This window comes from Saccopteryx bilineata, chromosome 11 (genome assembly GCF_036850765.1).
Source record: "Saccopteryx bilineata isolate mSacBil1 chromosome 11, mSacBil1_pri_phased_curated, whole genome shotgun sequence".
NCBI classification, from domain to species: domain Eukaryota; kingdom Metazoa; phylum Chordata; class Mammalia; order Chiroptera; family Emballonuridae; genus Saccopteryx; species Saccopteryx bilineata.
The window spans coordinates 6,093,751-6,113,590 of record NC_089500.1 but is presented as its reverse complement, the minus strand read 5'-3'; the positions used below and the strand labels follow the sequence as shown (position 1 = coordinate 6,113,590).

At 38.3% G+C, this 19,840-nt stretch overlaps 1 protein-coding gene across 2 annotated transcripts in view; it reads left to right on the top strand.

Moving 5' to 3' along the window:
* The window catches only part of DOK6 (docking protein 6), a 229,329-nt gene that overhangs the window by 66,322 nt on the left and 143,167 nt on the right, over positions 1-19,840 (top strand). For both annotated transcript variants that reach the window (XM_066246533.1, XM_066246534.1), the window contains exon 2: positions 6,096-6,203. In XM_066246533.1, coding sequence (XP_066102630.1) covers positions 6,096-6,203 — 108 coding nt within the window. The remainder of the gene's footprint in view (positions 1-6,095; positions 6,204-19,840) is intronic.

Below are 19,840 nucleotides of genomic sequence, written 5' to 3'. Positions count from 1 at the left end.
AATTTACCCCTCTTCACCTTCTTCTTAATTCATCTCTCTCCTTCACTCGTGTTGAGTTTACTGTGATATTCTCTCTCATAGTCCTCTCCATCATGGGTTCATCTTTTCTCTGTCCGCTGCCTCCTACACTGGTTGAGTTGTCTGTTATGAATGTACTAATTACCTAAAGATATTTTTATATTTTCATGGTTATTGTTCACCTTGAAACTGGTCTAATATTCTTTCAATATTATTGCCATAATATCATTCCCTTAATAAAACCAATCATTAACTCCCAGTTTCTGCTGCATCAACTGAAATGTCTGATTTTAAGAGTTCTTTACCTTTTTATTTTTATTCTTCATTTCTTTCTTAAATGTGCTTTTTTTATTCAACTCAAACCATTCTTACTATATCCCAGTGACATCTTCATTTTGGGGTTTGCCCATAGATGTCTGAGATGGTTTAGGTAAAAAAAGAAATAAAAAATGTCAATGGCAACACCAAGATTTGAAGCTTCATTATCGAATGAAGGAAACAAGAAATCCAGGAGAAGTAAGCGAAAGAGAAAGTATATATTTGAGCTTTGGTTTAGTCATTTGACTGTCTGACTGCTCAAAATGTCAGCTGAAAATTGCAATCCTGAAATTTCAGGAAACAGGTTTTGGCACGAACAAACTCAACACTAACTGGGCCTATAAAATAAAAATTAAAAAAAAAACACTGGTTGTATGTGGGAATACAGTTTGATTATTGAGTTCCACCTCTACAAGTGACCGATGACGATAAAATACCATGAATTTCAAACAGTGTCCTTGATGTAGCGCCAAAGAATACCCTAATTGAAAAGGCCCAAAAGGCACGGTTCTTTCCTGGACATCTTGAGCAGAGAGAAAGGATTTTTGTTTCCTTTCATGTCAGTTTGTGGCTCCCCGAAAGCAGGGAGGTGTTGGAACAGTACTTGAGAGCATCCTTCCAGGGACTGCAACTGTGTCAAAAAAAAATTGCCACCTCTTAGAGTCCTGCTCAGTGAGTCTGCTGTACAACTAGTTTTCAGTCACATGATAATGATGACAGTTTTACTGTCACTGAAAACTTCCTGCTGCTGTGAAGCGTTTCCTTTCCAGCTGGGACTCTGAACCAAGTGGGCATTCTCTCCCTGCGTTTTACTGATTGGCAGGTGGACAGGCACCACAGACAGAGCTATACATGTCCAGGTGAACAACAAAAAACACTTGGCCTCTTTAGAAATCATCACTAGTGCCAGCTTTGGAGCCATCACGTGTCCTTGATGCATTTTAACATTGTTTTCCTGGCTAAGGAGAAAGCAAGATAATAGACACAGGAAGCACTAACACATTCATGTTGGTCTTTCCAATTATATGAAGTGAAAAAAATTGAGGTAGACATATTGCACTTCAAGCATTTTTTCAATGTTGATGGATTTCAATATTTTTGGGTGGCATTCAACAGTGGTGAGTGATGCCAAGCTCTTGGGTTACAAAGTCAGTGAGAACTTTCTCATACACATGAGCTTTATACTCCAATGACAAAGAAGTGTTTAATGTTTTGGGTTTTTTCATTTATATTTAGATAGGTGGATGTTTATTCAGCAACAGAAGCATATATATGTACGTGTATTAACTACTTTATTTTTTTAAGTGTGTCTTTCAATAGTACATAAGCATTTTGTGAGAGGACAAAGACCCAAGACTTAAGTAATTGAAATTACTCAGAATCTAAGCCTTCAATAATTATGCCTGCATAGACTTTGCTTATTTATTTGTTGTCTTAATAGGATATATTCATCAGATAAACCATTATAAAAAATAATTGAGTTCCATAACTCAAGTTATCATTTCTACAGTGTTTTGCCGTCAGAAGGGAACACCCGAGATATGCCACTTTCTTCTGTATTTTTTAAAATCTCTGGAGATTTCCATGACTCCTTTTAGTGTGATGGACTCCTATAATCAGCAATTCTTCCATGTTCTTAACCAAAATTCTATTTGAAGTACAGGATGTTCATTAAGTCAACATCTTGTGATAGAAGAGCCCCATTGAATCCACTTTTTGGTTAAGTTGAAGCTTACGAATGGGTCCCAGCTAAATAATGTAATTATGGCTATGAACTAAAGCCAAGAAATCTGCCGTCCACTTCACAGTGAGTCCCAAAGGATGCCCTCAATGCCGAGTCACCTTCGAAGGGGAACGTTCTATGGGACAATGATTGCTCTCAAGGGAAGTGGAAGGGAATTGAGAGGGTTTTTAATTATGGCCAGCTTGCCGTTGGTCAGTGCCCTGGAAGACGAGAACCAAGGAGCCGCTGCAGGTCCCAGGGATTTCTAAAAGCTTGGTAACAACATGGAATTTTCTAGAAGGAGAATCTGAAGCCTGTTTGTGAGACAGCTGACCTGTGTAGGAGATCATTCTGAATGCGAAGGTAAATCAGTGATTTCTGCAGAAGAGAGGGCAGCGGCGTCTCACCAGTATGGGCACCAGGAGTGTCAACCCTTGGGGACACACCACGGAAGGAAGTCCATCTTGTCATGAGCAGTCATTCTTCTGTTCACAGGCACAGGGCGCCTGCACCTTCTGATGCCTGGGGAGAGCAGTGTCCGACAAGGCAGCATCTCCTCCCACTCCTGTTAACAACACTTCTTCATTTTGTCTCATGGGGGAAAAATAAAAGTGAGGCATCTACTTTTACTTATGTGGTTCTCTTTCAGGTTCGCAAAGAATTTGTATCTTTCATTTATAAGGAAAATAAAACCTATCCCTTTATTTTTTCCTCAAGAGGACTGTTTTTCTGGTTTCCAACAGGCATTTTTATTGCCCATCTCTGCAAATTCTCCAACTTGCTCATAGGAGGCATCAGTTGTAGGGCCTAACACAGAACATAGCACACTACTTTTTTTAAATTCAGTGACAGAAGGGGAGGCAGAGAGACAGACTCACACATGCCCTCCCCACCAGGATCTACCCAGCAAGCTCACTAGGAGGTGATCCTCTGCCTATCTGGGGCCATTGCTCCATTGTTCAGCAACGAAGCTCTTCTTAGCACCTGGGGTGAGGCCGTGGAGCCATCCTCAGTGCCTGGGGCCAACTCGCTCCAATTGAGCCTTGACTGCAGGAGGGGAAGAGAGAGAGAGAGAGAGGAGGAGGAGGAGAAGGAGTAGAGAAGCAGACGGGCGCCTCTCCTGTGTGCCCTGACTGAGAACTGGACTCAGGACATCCACACACCAGGCAGATGCTCTCCACTGAGCCAAGTGGCCAGGGCCATAGCACATTATTAAAACCCTGTCTAAAGAGTAAAAAGAGAAACACTTCTCTGTTTCCTTGTGCTCCTGCTTGCTTTATGCTTCTGGTTTGAAAGTTGCTTTCAGAGCACTGACTCATGCAGAATTTGACTTTACCCTGACACAGAATAATACCTTCCAGATTTTCTGCACGAAGGCCTTTTCCATTATTTGACTCCCATCACAAAACAAAACATTTTTTTAAAAACTAGGTCCAAACACACACACATACAACCTCTGCATTTACTAAATGATTCTTTTATTACTTTAGGCTTAAAATTCAAGTATACACTGATCAAAACAGAACTATCCCATAACCATGATGAACTTATCTTATTTTTCCCAGTGAATTGTTTTAATCATTTTATTGTGAGATTATCATTAGACTTTTGAAATGTCAATGTAACTTAATTGAGGCAAACAGAAATTGAAGACCATTGTGCAAAATAGGCTTGAAAATTGTCAAGGTCATAAAAAGCAGGAAAAGAAAACTAAGAAATTCTCAAAGATCAGAGGAGACTATGGAGATCAGATAACTAAATGCAATTTGGTGTCCTCCATTGGATCCTGAAAAAAGCAGGACACCAGTGGGAAAAACTTGTGATTTCTGCATTTAATCTGTCATTTAGCTCACAGCATTTTACATGTGTTAATGCTTAGTTGTAAAAAATTGCTCCATGATTATTTCACATTTAATATTAGAGGGAGATAATAAGTAAAGCATTTACAGGAACTCTAAGTACCATTTTTGCCAACATTTTATAAATCTCACATCATTCTGAAATAAAAAAAAAAGAATAGCTTAAGGGCCTCCGCTTGGTAAACAGCCTATTACGGCAAGTCTTTAGCAATCATTTTTATCTACATAAGGTTGCCTCTGTTCGTGTAATAGCAAAGAGATAAGATACCATTGAAAATACCCAATCTGTTTTTTCCTTATTCACTATCAGCTTTTCTCTATAGCAGCATTGAGTACCTAAATGGAAACACTTAGGCTTTCCGATCTGTGTTTAACTCACTCTTTAGTGGAAAATAAATAGACACACAAGATGGGGCACTGTAGTCAGTGTAGAGCATGTGTGATTGTGTATTTCCATGAACATTATAAGGCTTCCTCGGATCTCACCATGGTTTCTGAGTTATGAGCAATACGGTGCAGAGGGTGCATTCCTCTGTAGGAAAGAACAGAAACCATGTTACCAGGATTGGGTCCCAGTTTCATTCAAAGAGAGTCCACCTACCTTAACTAGTATTCAAATTCCATTATGAAATTACCAGGAAATAAACATTGATCATCTATGCACACCCTACTCTGCAAGGATAGTCTTACTTATCTGCCTTCAATCTCTCAAACATCGTATGCAGGTCCATGTGGTGGTTTCTCACTTTCACAATATTGCTATGATGACAACTGCCTCCACTACCACCCCCAGAAGCTCTGCCAATCAAATAAAATTGAAAATATGTGTTGTCAGCTTGGATTGTCCTAACAGAATACCATCCACTGGGGCTTGAACAACAGATATTGTGTCACAGTTTTGAATGTTCGAAGTCCGAGATCAAGGTGGCAGCATGGCCAAGTTCTTGGGAGATCCCACTTCCTGCTTTCTTAATGGTGTTCTTCCATGACCTCTATTTCTGTGAGAGCTTGGAGAGAGAGAATAAGTTCTCTGGTGGCTTCTTTTTATAAGGTCACTGATTCTATCCTGAGGATCCCCCCCAATGAACTCATCTAACCCTAATTATCTTCCATAGCCCCATCTCCAAATTCCATCACCTTGAGGGGTAAGGAATTCAACATATGAATTTAAGGGACACATAACTCAGTCCATAGCAGTATCCAAAACCCAAGAGTTGCAGATAAGAACTATACTTCAAACACAGTGCAGGCTGTCTTGTTAAATCCTCAATAGCTACTTCATGAATTACAGGAACCCTCATTTATAAATGAGGAAGTTATGTCTTAGAGAAGATGAAAATAAGTTCTGCAAGACAAGACATTTAATAAACAGCAGAACCCACACTGAAATGCAATTGTTCTGACTTAAAAACTGTATTCTCAGTCATTACCGTGTAATACCCTAAATCCTAGTATCAGCATGTGGGATTGATACTAAAGATTGAGAAAAGTCATTTATTCTGGGCAAAAATTACTTCATGTTATATTGTGGAGAAAGTGATTTTAGGAAGAGAGTTAATTTGATACATTAAAATTTTTTTATCAGCTGTGTATTGAGATGTATTAATATATTGATTAGCAATATCTAAACCCGTTAAATAAGCAGAAATTCATTTGTATTGAGAGGCGTTATTTCAACAGTTCTGGTCTATTGGTATTATTACATATAACATAATTCTCAACAAGCAATGATTTTTACAATATATGCAAGTAGCCATAATGGTAATGGATATGCTAGACCTAGAGTCTGTTGCTAAGAGCATTTTATCAGTTTTATATCATACTACGCTATCAGCTTTTTAAGTGCATTTTTAAAAATTTACTCACAGCAAGTTAATTAATTAATTAGATAAGTTCTTGATGCCACTAAACTCATGTGAAAAGATAGGTAAGAGCCTGACCTGTGGTGGCGCAGTGGATAAAGCATTGACCTGGAACGCTGAGGTTGCCGGTTCAAAACCCTGGGCTTGCCCGGTCAAGGCACATATGGGAGTTGAAGCTTCCTGCTCTTCCCCCCTTCTCTCTCTCTCTCTCACTCTCTCTCTCCTCTAAAATAAATAAATAAATAAATAAATAAATAAATAAATAAATAAATAAATAAATAAGATGGGTAAGAAAATTTCTTTATTTCCTTTCAGATTTTCAGACGATGCTGGTTGGTTTTCAAAAAGGCTTCGAGTAAAGGACCCAGAAGGCTAGAGAAATTTCCCGATGAAAAAGCGGCCTACTTCAGAAACTTCCATAAGGTAAGGCTCAGCCCTTGTACATGCTGGGCAATAACTGGACCCTTGGCAACAACGGGAGAGACATTTCTTTTGATAAATGAAATCTGCAAGGGAAAAACCACCTGGCCAGGATAAAATGTCTCTGTTGCCATAAAACACAAGTTATTTTTCTCCTTTATTTTAATCATTTGCTGTAAATGCCAGAGGTACCTCTGCAAAGGGGAAGGCTCATTTTTATTACTGCTTTGCAGAATGAGATGACTCATAACTCAACCAGATCATTTTCCAAAAGTGCTGAGTAAGCGTTTTCCCCTCTGTTCAGGTTAATTGTGCATTTGTTACTTTGATTTAAACCACCGGCAATATTTAGGATATAAAACTTTTAAGGCTCTAGTAAGTAGTGCTGATGACCCTGTTAAGGGACATGCCATTTGCTGTTTATAGCTTTTAAAGAGATAGTGATAATTAAATATGCTGATGTGTAGAGATCTGATAGGAATTCTATGAAAGAAACATCAATTTCTTGAGAACTAAAAGTATGTAAGAAAGAACCCTACAATGATGTTGAATGTGCTGCCTGAAGTTATCTTTTGTGATAATATCAAAACACAGCCAAGTGTTTTATAGTATCATGAAGAATTGATGTCAAGGCCCTGGCCGGTTGGCCCAGTGGTAGAATGTCGGCCTGGCGTGCAGGGGTCCCAGGTTCGATTCCTGGCCAGGGCACACAGGAAAAGCGCCCATCTGCTTCTCCACCCCTCCCCCTCTCCTTCCTCTCTGTCTCTCTCTTCCCCTCCTGCAGCCAAGGCTCCACTGGAGCAGAGATGGCCTGGGCGCTGGGGATGGCTCTTCAGCCTCTGCCCCAGGTGCTAGAGTAACTCTGGTCACAACAGAGTGACTCCCCGGAGGGGCAGAGCATCGCCCCCTGGTGGGCAGAACGTCGCCCCCTAGTGGGCGTGCCGGGTGGATCCCGGTCGGTCACATGCGGGAGTCTGTCTGACTGTCTCTCCCCGTTTCCAGCTTCAGAAAAATACAGAAAAAAAAAAGAAAAAAAAGAATTGATGTCGAAACTAAGAAACAGTTTGGCTCATTGGTAGAATATCTTAGTATTCCGTAAAGCAGGGGTCCCCAAACTTTTTACACAGAGGGCCAGTTCACTGTAACCTCAGACGGTTGGAGGGCCGGACTATAAAAAAAAAACTATGAACAATTTCCTACGTACACTGCACATATCTTATTTTAAAGTAAAAAAAACAAAACAGGAACAAATACAATATTTAAAGTAAAGAACGAGTAAATTTAAATCAACAAACTGACCAGTATTTCAATGGGAACTATGGGCCTGCTTTTGGCTAATGAGATGGTCAATGTGCTCCTCTCGCTGACCACCAATGAAAGAGATGCCCCTTCCGGAAGTGCGGCGGGGGCTGGATAAATGGCCTCAGGGGGCCGCATGCGGCCTGCGGGCCCGTAGTTTGGGGACCCCTGCCGTAAAGATGTAATGAGATTAAATGTAACTAGGTATTATATTAATGAATGGCATTTTATAGGTAATCCCAGACCTCTTGGCATATGTTAAGTTGTAGCAGAGATGTGATGTGACTTGAACGACGGCATAAGTATTGGATAGATTTTGGATGTGGTTTGTGGAAATAGACACAACATCCTTAGGGGTTAGCTATTGGGTGTAAATGAAAAGTAGGGCTCATGGGCGATTCATGGTTTGGACTCAAGCAATAGAAATGTGGGCAATGTGATTTATGAAGATGAAGGAGACTAGAAGAGCAGACAGAGTAAGCATCACACGCTTTCACTCCATATATGTTAAATTTGAAATCTCTATTATGCACTCAAACTACAATGTCAAGTAGCTAATTAGACAAATGTGGGCTGGGATGGGAGGAATGTCATTGATACAGTTATTCTTTTTGCTGTGATTGGCATCTTGATGGTACTTTATTCGCAGCACTGGCTAAAACGTCTTTGGTAGAGAAGGACAAACGAGGGGGGTAATTAACACTCCCAACAGAAGATTAGACGAGGAGGAGGAACCATAATAGAAGTCTGAGAAAAGCAGGCAGTAAGAGGAAAAAAATAACATTAGAGTAAATCACAGGGAAGCAAGAGAAAACTGGGCTAAAGGAAAAAGAATGAGCAAGTGGTCATCTGTGTCTAGTTTGAGAGATTAAGAAACTTGACTGAGAAGGGACCATTGGATTTACTACATGGAGGTCCTTTGCCAATAGCTATTGCAGTGAAATATGGGGACTAATCTCACTTGAAGCGCCTTACACGAGAAAGAGAAGGGAGGAAGGAACAGCCACTCCAGCAATTTATTTCAAGACATTTTTCTGTAAAATTGAGCCAAGATAGGTGACAGATGTGATCTGAAACTATGACACGTATTGGAACATACCTGTATGATGCCCAAGGGAATGATCTAGGAGCCCTAAAATGTGATTATCGGGTTTGGTCTTTCCCAGAACCAGCGGTCATTATAACAATAAGGAAGGAAGAGAATGAATGCAGATACGAGCAGGTTGGCCAAAAATCAATACTATGGCCAGCACTTCAAACACATGTGCACCGCATGTGTGTGAGCTCTCTCTCTCCAGTCTGTGAATACTAAGCAGCAGACAGTCAAGGGGAGCACAGTAAGAATAGGAATCATTAATCTTTTAATAAACAGTGAAACTGATATCATTGACTGTAACTTGAAGCTCCCTAAAGCGCTTTAATAATTCCATTTAGTATGTATGACAGCTTATTTATTTTGTATATGAAAGCTAAGACGTATCTTTCTCATGGTAAGATTAAAGTTTTTATTACCACAACTTACTCTTCCTAGCATTTGGGAGGCTTATTCTGTTTCCTAGTGATTTAAATTCTCTTCCAGAACTTAAAAAAATATATATATTTATTACTTCAGTAATTGTGAACACAAATGGTGAATTTAGACCAATTATTATCACTGATACAACAGTGATAATAAATTGTAAGGGTTATTTTCAAGGAACTTATGTAAATGAATTCCTCTTATTTTGATTTTTTAGCAAGTTTTGCTTAATCCTTTTAACTGGCTGTCTTATTATAGACTTTGGGAAACTAATCAGAAGTTTTCATTTTGTGTGTGTTCAGTGTGAAATGTCTATTAGGTGTTCAAATTAAAATATTTCTGTCAGCATCACTACTTTCCTTCTTCCTACACTCTTAACCAGCTCTATGACACTGACGTTTGCTTCTGTTTTTTTTCTTAGAATGTATATCAAATTATCTTTTATCATCTTTATTATTCTATTATGCTATTCTTTATTACACAGTTATGATCTTCCCAGTAATCAAAATTATATGACCATTAAGCAACTCTAACATTGCTCAAATTAAAGTACAGATTTTCAACATAAATATTTGCTTTCATTGGGTTAGAAACTAACATACAATACATGCTGTGTCCAAGAGAGACCTCCCTGTTTATGGAAAACACTGTTAAACCCAAGTCAATAGAAGAAATAAAACACCATTTTGATCAAATAAATTATTCTGTGAGACCACAATGTCTAGTGATGAGAGAAAATGAATCCACAGGTGCTCTTCTCATGGGTACCACAGGGACAAGAATGGCCATACTGTCCAGTCCTGCCCTGAGGAGGAAATAAGACACTCACCATGAACTTTTTAAGAGTGCTTGGAGCAGTCAGTCAATAAATGCTGAGATCTTATCATTACTTTAAGATTTTACAATCAAATGAAATAAGGTTTGTAAAGAGCTCTCTATGATGGAATACGATGGCTTTGTGAAGCACAGATATAAAAGCACAAGGGAACAGTTCGTTCTGCCTCTAGGAATTAGGACTTTCCAAAGGTGAGCATCAAGGGGCTTCTTAAAATGACTCTGTTTTGACAAAGCAAATTGAGGGAGAGGCATGCATTATTAAAACAGATAATCTAGTGGCTTCGACTCTGACAGGAGGGCTGGGCCAGGGAAGATAAGTTCAAAAGAAATAGGCGGGACATATGAAGCCTCGTAAGTGCCTCACTTGGGAATTTGGTCTTCATCCTTTAAGCAATAGAGAAGTGGTGAAGAGTTTCAAATGGTTTTTCATATCTTCAAAACAATCAAATGACTAGGATAACAGAGATTGTATACAGAAAAAGGTGCTCATTGAATATTATGCTATTCCCACTTCTTCAAAATCAGCAACAAAGTCCTGAACCGGGAAAGATAAGGGAATGTAGAGAAGAAAGGTTTGGGTGTATTTTCCAGATAGAGTCAAGTAGGAGTAAAAAGATGTAATACCTGATTGGATATAGAGAAAATGAGAGGAGTAAGACTGATATCTTTTTGAGACTGGATGTCCTGTGAATGGTCATACTGTTCATGGAGATAAAGACTAGGTCAGGGAGAGCCATTTTCAGTGGTGAAGAAATTGTACCGCTATTTGTAAATTATGAGGTATTTATGATGTGCATTCAGGTGGATATTTCATTAAGCAATTAGAAGTCCAGCCAGACCATAGTGAAACTGTTCAGGAAATCTGTTGGATAGAATTAATGTTAAGGTGGGTATATTATCAACACTTCTCTATGAAAAGCTAATTAATGCAAAATAAAACTGTTTTTCTTTAAAAGGCAAGGACAATAGTGCCATCGGAATGTTTCACTGGTATTCCAATTCTATATTCATTCAGAATTACAAATAAAAAGAAGTGACTGTTGAATGAAAAGAAAAACCAGTTACTTCAAGAAATAATAGAAAATTATAAAAAGCAACCTTTAAATGAGTAGCTATTAGTAGAATAAATGTAAAAAAACTGAACAAATTTATAAAATTTTTAGTAATTATCAAGTCTTTAAATATGCTCCTAAATAAAAATGTAATAATTCTAGAAAGATAATTGTTCACTTTACCAAAATGCAAAGTATGAAGAATACTGACATTTGACGACAAGAGAACTTTAGAGGCTCTGTTTCCTAGGGACTGCCCCTCTCCGTGACAGTGAGAATGGGCGTGGGTGACACAGAGAAGGCCACCCCAGGGGTCAGGCGGCATAAAATTTGTCCAAAGCCTGGACAACCAGCCACTGAGTCACAAAAAGAAACATTGAGAATAGCCTTGATATTTTTATCCAGCAATATAATCTTGCTCCTGCAAAATGAAAAATGGCACCATTGCTTCCCAGGGCCTTTTCCATTCAGAGAATTATGAATCCTACTTTTCAGAAGTGAACTTCGGGGAGGCTGTAAATTCCTCATGGTTCCCTCTGCCAGTCCTGTGAACAAAGGAAGATCTCTTTGTGAAAAAGCCTGGCCTATTTGAAACCTTTGTTTTCTCTTGGGCAATGAATGGTCAGTCCACATACTGTCTCCCCAGAACTAGGAAGGAGAATGTTCTTCGTTTTCAAGATGGTTTGAAGACAGAGACTAGCATGAACTTCCCAAATGGTTCCATTTGTTCATGTTTAAGTACTTTAAGGTTGTAATTGGTCGATTATTATTGTGATAGGCCCTAAAATCTGCTATAGTACTCAATCGCCATAAATCAAAATAAGCAATCAAGTGAAATGTTTCCAACCTACATGAAGGACTTCTGAAAAATAAGCTAATGACTCAATTATTTTTTTGCTGACTTTAACTTTTTGTACTACGCTCTAACTCAGGGGTCCCCAAACTACGGCCCGCGGGCCACATGCGGCCCCCTGAGGCCATTTATCCGGCCCCCACCACACTTCTGGAAGGGGCACCTCTTTCATTGGTGGTCAGTGAGAGGAGCATAGTTCCCATTGAAATACTGGTCAGTTTGTTGATTTAAATTTACTTGTTCTTGCCTGACCTGTGGTGGCGCAGTGGATAAAGCATCAACATGGAAATGCTGAGGTCGCCGGTTCGAAACCCTGGGTTTGCCTGGTCAAGGCACATATGGGAGTTGATGCTTCCAGCTCCTCCCTCCCTTCTCTCTCTCTGTCTCTCCTCTCTCTCTGTCTCTCTCTCTCTGTCTCTACCTGTCCTCTCTAAAATGAATAAATAAATAAGATTAAAAAATAAATAAATAAATTTACTTGTTCTTTATTTTAAATGTTATATTTGTTCCTGTTTTGTTTTTTTACTTTAAAATAAGATATGTGCAGTGTGCATAGGGATTTGTTCATAGTTTTTTTTTATAGTCCGGCCCTCCAATGGTCTGAGGGACAGTGAACTGGCCCCCTATGTAAAAAGTTTGGGGACCTCTGCTCTAACTGGAACATACATTATTATAAAATTTATGAGTACTAATAGTTTCATTTAGACATTTGATATGTTTACTGCATAAATCGGTTCTTATATAAAACCTCTGTAAAATGGTATTATACTCTTTTTTTTACTTCCTGATAGAAAGGAATTTAAAATTCAAATCACTGGCTGCTAAAGGAAGTTATTAAAAATGTATTAGGTTTGAAAGTGTAGCTGTATATAATTGTCATAACAGATATTCAAAACAAATTTATTCTCAATGAAAACTGAACTAAAGCAATTTACATGGAATCAGCTAATACATTTTCTTTAATTTTCTGAGCAGATGAAAAAGAAACTGTAGAAATTTTAATGAAATAAATGAGGGCTATCTTTAGGGAGAAAAATATAAATCAAGCCAGTTAGAAGAATGAATGGAGAGAAAACTACAGGACACCCCAGTGCTGAACACTATGTAGTGTCAGAAACGTGATGCCTATATTGGGATCCATTTATTTCTATATCCCCTATAACCTGACATCGATAACATCGTTTTATTCTTTCTTCTTTACTCCTATTTGGAGGTGTCAGGATTTATCTTTATGTAGAGCAAACATCTAAGAATGTTGGGAGAAAGATTAAAACTTCCTTTTGAAGAAAAAAAGTCACTGTAAATGTAGCACGTCCTTAACAGTAGCAGCAAAATCATGGATACGTGTGGAAATAGCACATATGAACAATGTGTTGTGTTGAACATTTTCATTTTTATTTCAATGGCTATGGGCTTGAATAAGCAGAACTTAAAGTGATGTAAAGGGTTTTAAAGGCTTGATGTCTCTTCAAATACTTGCTGGAAGTTTCCGGAGTGATAATCATTCATTCAGGTTAAGTAAGGCATCTTATTCATTCATTCATCCATCTGTAATCTCTTATCTTGAAGATGTCTAAGTTTTATGAACCTAAACCCCTTTTAACACTCATTGGCTCCTGGCATAGTCACATATTAATCCATTATTGATCATTTTACTTATGTTATCTTGATCACATGCTAGTCACTAAGGGAAGACTCAAGAAATGGAATTTGAAAAGTTGGTCTTTTGTAGGGTGAAAAGGAGGAGGGAAATGCCCAAGGCAGGATGAGTGTCTGTGTAGTGTCTCTAACAGAGGTGAGTGTGTTGTTATTGGGCAATTCTAAAACCCAGAAATTAGCAGAGGAGACTAAGAGTTAAGACCTTCACGTGGTGGGGATTGGCAAAGTCAGAATCTCAAACTCAAAGGAAACTCCCAGAGTTCAACTTGGTCATTGTGATGTTTGGATCAAGGTCAATTAGAATTCTAAAACACCTAAGATACCTCCAATAAAAATCCTCAGTGCTGCCCTGGCCGGTTGGCTCAGCGATAGAGCGTCGGCCTAGCATGCGGAGGACCCGGGTTCGATTCCCAGCCAGGGCACACAGGAGAAGCTCCCATTTGCTTCTCCACCCCTCCGCTGCGCTTTCCTCTCTGTCTCTCTCTTCCCCTCCTGCAGCCAAGGCTCCATTGGAGCAAAGATGGCCCGGGCACTGGGGATGGCTCTGTGGCCTCTGCCTCAGGCGCTAGAGTGGCTCTGGTCACAACATGGCGACGCCCAGGATGGGCAGAGCATCGCCCCCTGGTGGGCAGAGCATCGCCCCTGGTGGGCAGAGCATCGCCCCTGGTGGGCGAGCCGGGTGGATCCCGGTCGGGCGCATGTGGGAGTCTGTCTGACTGTCTCTCCCTGTTTCCAGCTTCAGAAAAAAAAAAAAATGAAAGAAAAAAAAAAAAAGAATCCTCAGTGCTGCTTATGGATGCTACCAAAAATAGATCAGTCAACAATCAGGATTCTTGTTTATAACCTATTGCCCCACAACACGTATCTGTTCACTGAGAAATAAGGAATCCGACTTAGAAAATATCTGTTATGTTTAGTCTGAGCTTGACAGAAGTATGGTTTATGTTGGCAAAATTACTCTTTATTCTATTTTTTAAAAACTATTTGGGGGGGGGCAATCATCTGTAATGGTACTACATCAGAGAGAAACCTGGTATGACTTAAATAGTACTTTCCTCTCATTTTCCTAGCTGTAGATTGCAAATAATAACTTAGCTCACAACAGAAGATGATCATTTCATGTTAAGTAACATGTAAAATGTAGAAGAGCTATGGTTTTACAAGTCATTACTGTCTCCTACTTGGCATCTTTGAAATCAGGGAAATAATTCATACCAACTTTAGAAAAATATTGAGACCGATTTGCAAGACGAAGTACCTTGTAATTTCAAACAAGTCATTTTACATGGCAAATCAGATAGTCATTTGGGAAAGAACATTCAATAGGACAACTTTGTTATGATATTGTTCCCATTATTTCTGAAGCATTTTACATTTATTCAATGGACTGATACCTGATTACCTCAATTATTATTGCAGAATATCATCAGTGCATCTTTGGTTTTTAAAAATCTTTTTTTTACCTATTAACAAAGTCTGGATAATTGTGCAATCTCTGACAGATGGGACAGGAGACAAGCTTATTGCATAATGGTTCACTGAGGATAAATTGTTTTTCTGCCATTAATGGAAAGTTATATATTGTACCTCAGGTATTGCATGCCTATCTGTTTACAACATGCAATCTGAAAATTATTTCAGTAAGAATTCATTCATAAATACTTTGTACATCACTATAAATATCTATTTAGAAACCTTTATTAATAACAATGATGTTTCACATAGTTTAAATTTGTACAATATTTTTAAATTTTAATGCTTTTTTACATCTAATATATCAATTAAAAAAGTTAAACTTTTAATAAACCATTAAGAAGCCTTGATTACAAACCAATAGCAGCCACTTAAACTGATTTTATTAATTAGAGAATAGGTTTTTAATTTAGAAAACCATGCATTTTGAGGTTCAATGAAATTACTTCTTTTCATTATACCTTTGTATTTTGTTCTACTAAAAATTATTGTTACACCTAATTTGACTTCCTGAAGAAATGCTTAAAACCTATACAATATTCAGGGAAATAAAGTGATGTTTTTTCTTTCATTTATTTGAAACAAAAATAAATAGATTTAAAATGCAACTATTTTTGTCTAGTTCTCTTTTTTTATATCTTTGAATCAAGGTAATCATATTTACATATCTAGAGTACTATACAATTAAATTTTAACCTGATTTTCATTAGTCTGAATTGCTCCTCTAATTCTTTTATACTTTCCTAAAGTATGTCTTGGTATAAAGAAAATTGACCTCCTATGCTTGGGGCTACCATGATAGTCTCCTTAGAGCCGGGCCAAAGGCAATTCCTAAACTTTTATTCCATTTCCATCTTAAAAGTAAACCGATGTGGTCAGACCTATCATTATCCCCAAAGGTCTTATCTTTTTTGCAGTTCAGCCACTAACAATAATTGAGGTACTACTGTCATTTTCAATTGCTGGGTAACAAATGACCACAAGCTCAGAGGCTCAAAATACTCTCATTTCTAAGCCTGCAGTTCTGTAACTCAGAAGGTCCCACTTGTCTATGTCCTCTGCTGAGGTTTGCACGAGCCTAAGGTCAAGGTGCCATTCGGACGAAGTCATCTGGTGGCTCTGGAGAAAACGATGCTTCCAAGCCCTATCTGTAGATGGCCCCATCAGTCCTGCACAGCCCTAGCTCTGAGGCTGCTGCATTCCTGGTGGCCATTCAGAGGGGCTGCCCTCCACCCTTGATATGTTTAATCGTATCCTTCTCTGGGACAGTAATGGCACAACAAATCCTTCTCAAGCTTTGTGTCTCTGCCTTTCTCTTCTGTGACCAGCTGGAGAAAACACTCTGGGTTTAACAAGCTCCTGTTACCGGGTCTGGTGCACCTGGCATATCTCTGTGCTGGGATCTAACTCTTGTGGAATACTATTCAAATTTGTGTTTTATCTTTCATTTGGGAAGGGAATTTCTAGGCTGACAGAAATGAGACGGCTACCTTCCCCTCCTTATAGTAGTCAAAACAGTATGGAAATGGCACAAAAACAGACACATTTACCAGAAGAACAGAACAGGGAGCCCAGAAATAAACCCGAGCATCCATGGTAAACTGATTTTCAACTAGAGTTTCAAAAGCACACAGCAGGAGAAGGACAGTCTCTAGTATAAAGGTCGTTGGCAAAACTGGATGTGCACATGCAAAAGAAAGAGAACGAACCTTCTCTTACACCACAGACAGAAATCAACTCCAAATGAATTAAAGACTTAACTGCAAAGCCAGAAACCATAAAACTCCTGAAAGACAACATACAGAAAGAGCTCCTTGACACTGGTCTGGGCAGTGATAATTTTGGACAGGACACCAAAAGGCCAGGCAACAAAAGCAAAAAGAAGTGGGGCTAAACCATTGCATCCTTTGCCATTATGCCCACACCCAAATAAGTAAATAAACAAAGCAATAAATATACATACTGATTGTATTTTCATTTTTACTTAAGAATGACAATAATTAAGCAATGCAAATTATTGATTGTTGAAGTTACAAGCAAAATGACTACCTTTTTTTTCCTCCTCAAAGAACACCTATTTTAATAAGAGGGTGTTTGACAAACTATGGTCATTCAGACTTTGGTATCTGTCAGACATCTTCTCGAAAATGAAGTAAATGTGCCTGTCTGCAAGGAGGAAATAAACTGATGGAATTACATGTTAGGCTATAAGGACCATAGATAGTGATTCTTCTGATGGATCTGAGCAAAGTCGATCCAGAACATTCTGGAAAGGATCCACCATGCTAGGTGCCATTAAGAGACACTCATGGAAGAAGTCAAAATATCAACTTTAATGTGGTTTGAAAGATGTTGATTCCTACCACCATGGAGGACACTTCCAAGGATTGAAGATTTCAATGGAGGAAGTAACTGCAGATGTGGTGGGAAGAGCAGGAGAACCAGAATTGGAAGTAGAGCCTAAGTTACTGCAATTTTATGATAAAACTCACGAAGGAGGAGTTGCTTCTAATGAATGAAGAAAAAAAGTGGCTTCTTGAGCTGCTTCTGGTAAAGATTGTTGAAATGAACCACCAAGGATTTAGAGTATTGCATAAATTGAGCTGATAAGCACAAGGCGGGTTTGAGAGAGCTGTCTCCAGTTTTGGAAGGAGTTCAATTGTGGGGGGGAAAGCCAATCAATGCAGCAAATGCTGTTGTTCTTATTTTAAAAACTTCCCACAGCCTCCCCTATCTTTCACACCCAAAACCCTGATCAGTCAGCAGCCATCAACATCAAATCAGACCTTCCACCAGCAAGAAGATTATGACTCACGCAAGGCTCAGATGATGGTTAGTTACCATTTCTTAGCAATAATGTGTTTTAGTTAAAATATGTGCATTGCTTTTTAAAACATAATATTGCACACTTAATAGATTACAGTGTAGCATAAATATAACTTTTATGTGCACTGGGAATCCAAAACATTTGTTCTTTCAGAAGTATATTTTGAATTATTAAATAATACAAGAATTGACTGATATATTGTTGAAATGCTATAGAATATCACAATCTTAATGTTGATAATGATTTTTATGTCACATTGACGGGTTCTAGATGAATAACATTTTTATTTTGAAACATATGAAGACATCATTTTAAAAGTTGTTTTTCATTGCCTGACCAGGTAGTGGCGCAGTGGATAGAATATCGGCCTGGGACGCTGAGGACCCAGGTTCAAACCCTGATGTCACCAGCTTGAACACGGGCTCACCATCTTGAGTGTGGGGTCTCTGACTTGAACATGAGATCATAGATATAACCTCAAGGTCACTGGCCTGAGAAAGGGTCACTGGATCGGCTGGAGCTCCCCCAACCCCCATTAAGGCACATGTGAGAAGCAATCAATGAACAACTAAGCTGCTGCAACTATGAGTTGATGCTTCTCATCTCTCTCCCTTCCTGTCTCTCTCTCTCTCTCTCTCTCTCTCTCTCTCTCTCTCTCTCTGAGAAAGAAAAGAAAAAAGTTGTTTTCATCTATGAAAATACAACACTGAGAGTGAACAGTGAGGATAAGAGATTGAAATATGTTACATCTTAACCTCAATTGTTATGACTAAAATATTTTTTAAGTATATATTGAATTGAGGAGGAACACTTCTAAAGATATACTGACTCCTTAGTGAACATTCTGGTATGATTTTAAACCATTTGTAATCTAGTACACACTTGTACTTCCTACCCAAGACAAGTGAGAAGTGGAACTGTATCCTCCTCTTGAGTACTTTGCCTTCCTGACATCTCTTGAATGTCTTAGGGCACAGCAAAGTGGATGGCACCGCGCTAACGATCAACAACAAAAAGCTGTGCCCTGTTCTGGAAACCAGAGTAACAACGTCTGCTTGAAGAGGCTGTCTGCTTTGCTAAATGTAAATTCTACAGAAGAGCAGACACTTTAAAACTACATATCTGTCAGATTGCCCAAGGCACAGAAGTCAGAAAAGCTCCAGCGCTTGCTACATTTTAATAGGCTATTCATTAGTTTGTTTTCTTGATTTTTGCTATGAGAGGATGAAGAGATGGGAATCCACAGTATCTGTTCTAATGCTTTTTTTTTTACATTTGTAAATAAAGATACTTTAAAAAGGCCCCAGAGCAGAATAAGTGTTTTCATATTCTTTTGTACAACTAGGTATTATATATAATGTATCTTATATAGCAGCTTATCACTTTTTCCTCACTTGACATAAATTACATGAATTTTTAAGTGAGACAAAATCTTCATTGCTTTTAGACTCTACTTAATTTTGGTAAGATCCCTTGTTTAGGTAAAAATTAGCAGTGCTTGAAAATAATATCTCTTTTTCAACTATAACTTCAATTCACTATGTTAGAATAAAATTTGGCTTAAATGTTACTTGTGTTAATTGTCAAAGAATTTAAAAATGTAAAAGTTTAACTTTATTTGAGGACATCTGTTAATGAACTTAAAATTGAATCATTGTTCCAAAAAAGCATTCTCATCTTTCTCCCCAAGGTATTTATTCTCATATATTGGTGTCTACATTTTCTTTCCTGTAAGAGGAAGTGAGTATTTTCTGATAGATAGAAAATATATACAGTGCATATGTGTGAATACATATAATATGCATGTAAGTGCATATATGTTTACATATATGTTTGCATATATACACATATATGTATTTGCATATATATATATACAAGTATACAAAAATCACCCCTCTTACCCATTTTAATTTTGTTAATCTAATGAGATAATTACAAGTAGAAAGAGAAACAAACATGAACAAAGGATATATTAAAATTAACTTTGTGGCCATGGGACGGAACTGTGAATTTATTGTGACTGAGAATAAAAGGGCTCCTGCAGATAGCCAGCACAGCAATCCTGAGTAATGGGCTTCTTATTTATGAGGCTAGAAGTCTAGGTCATTATAGCTTTTAGAA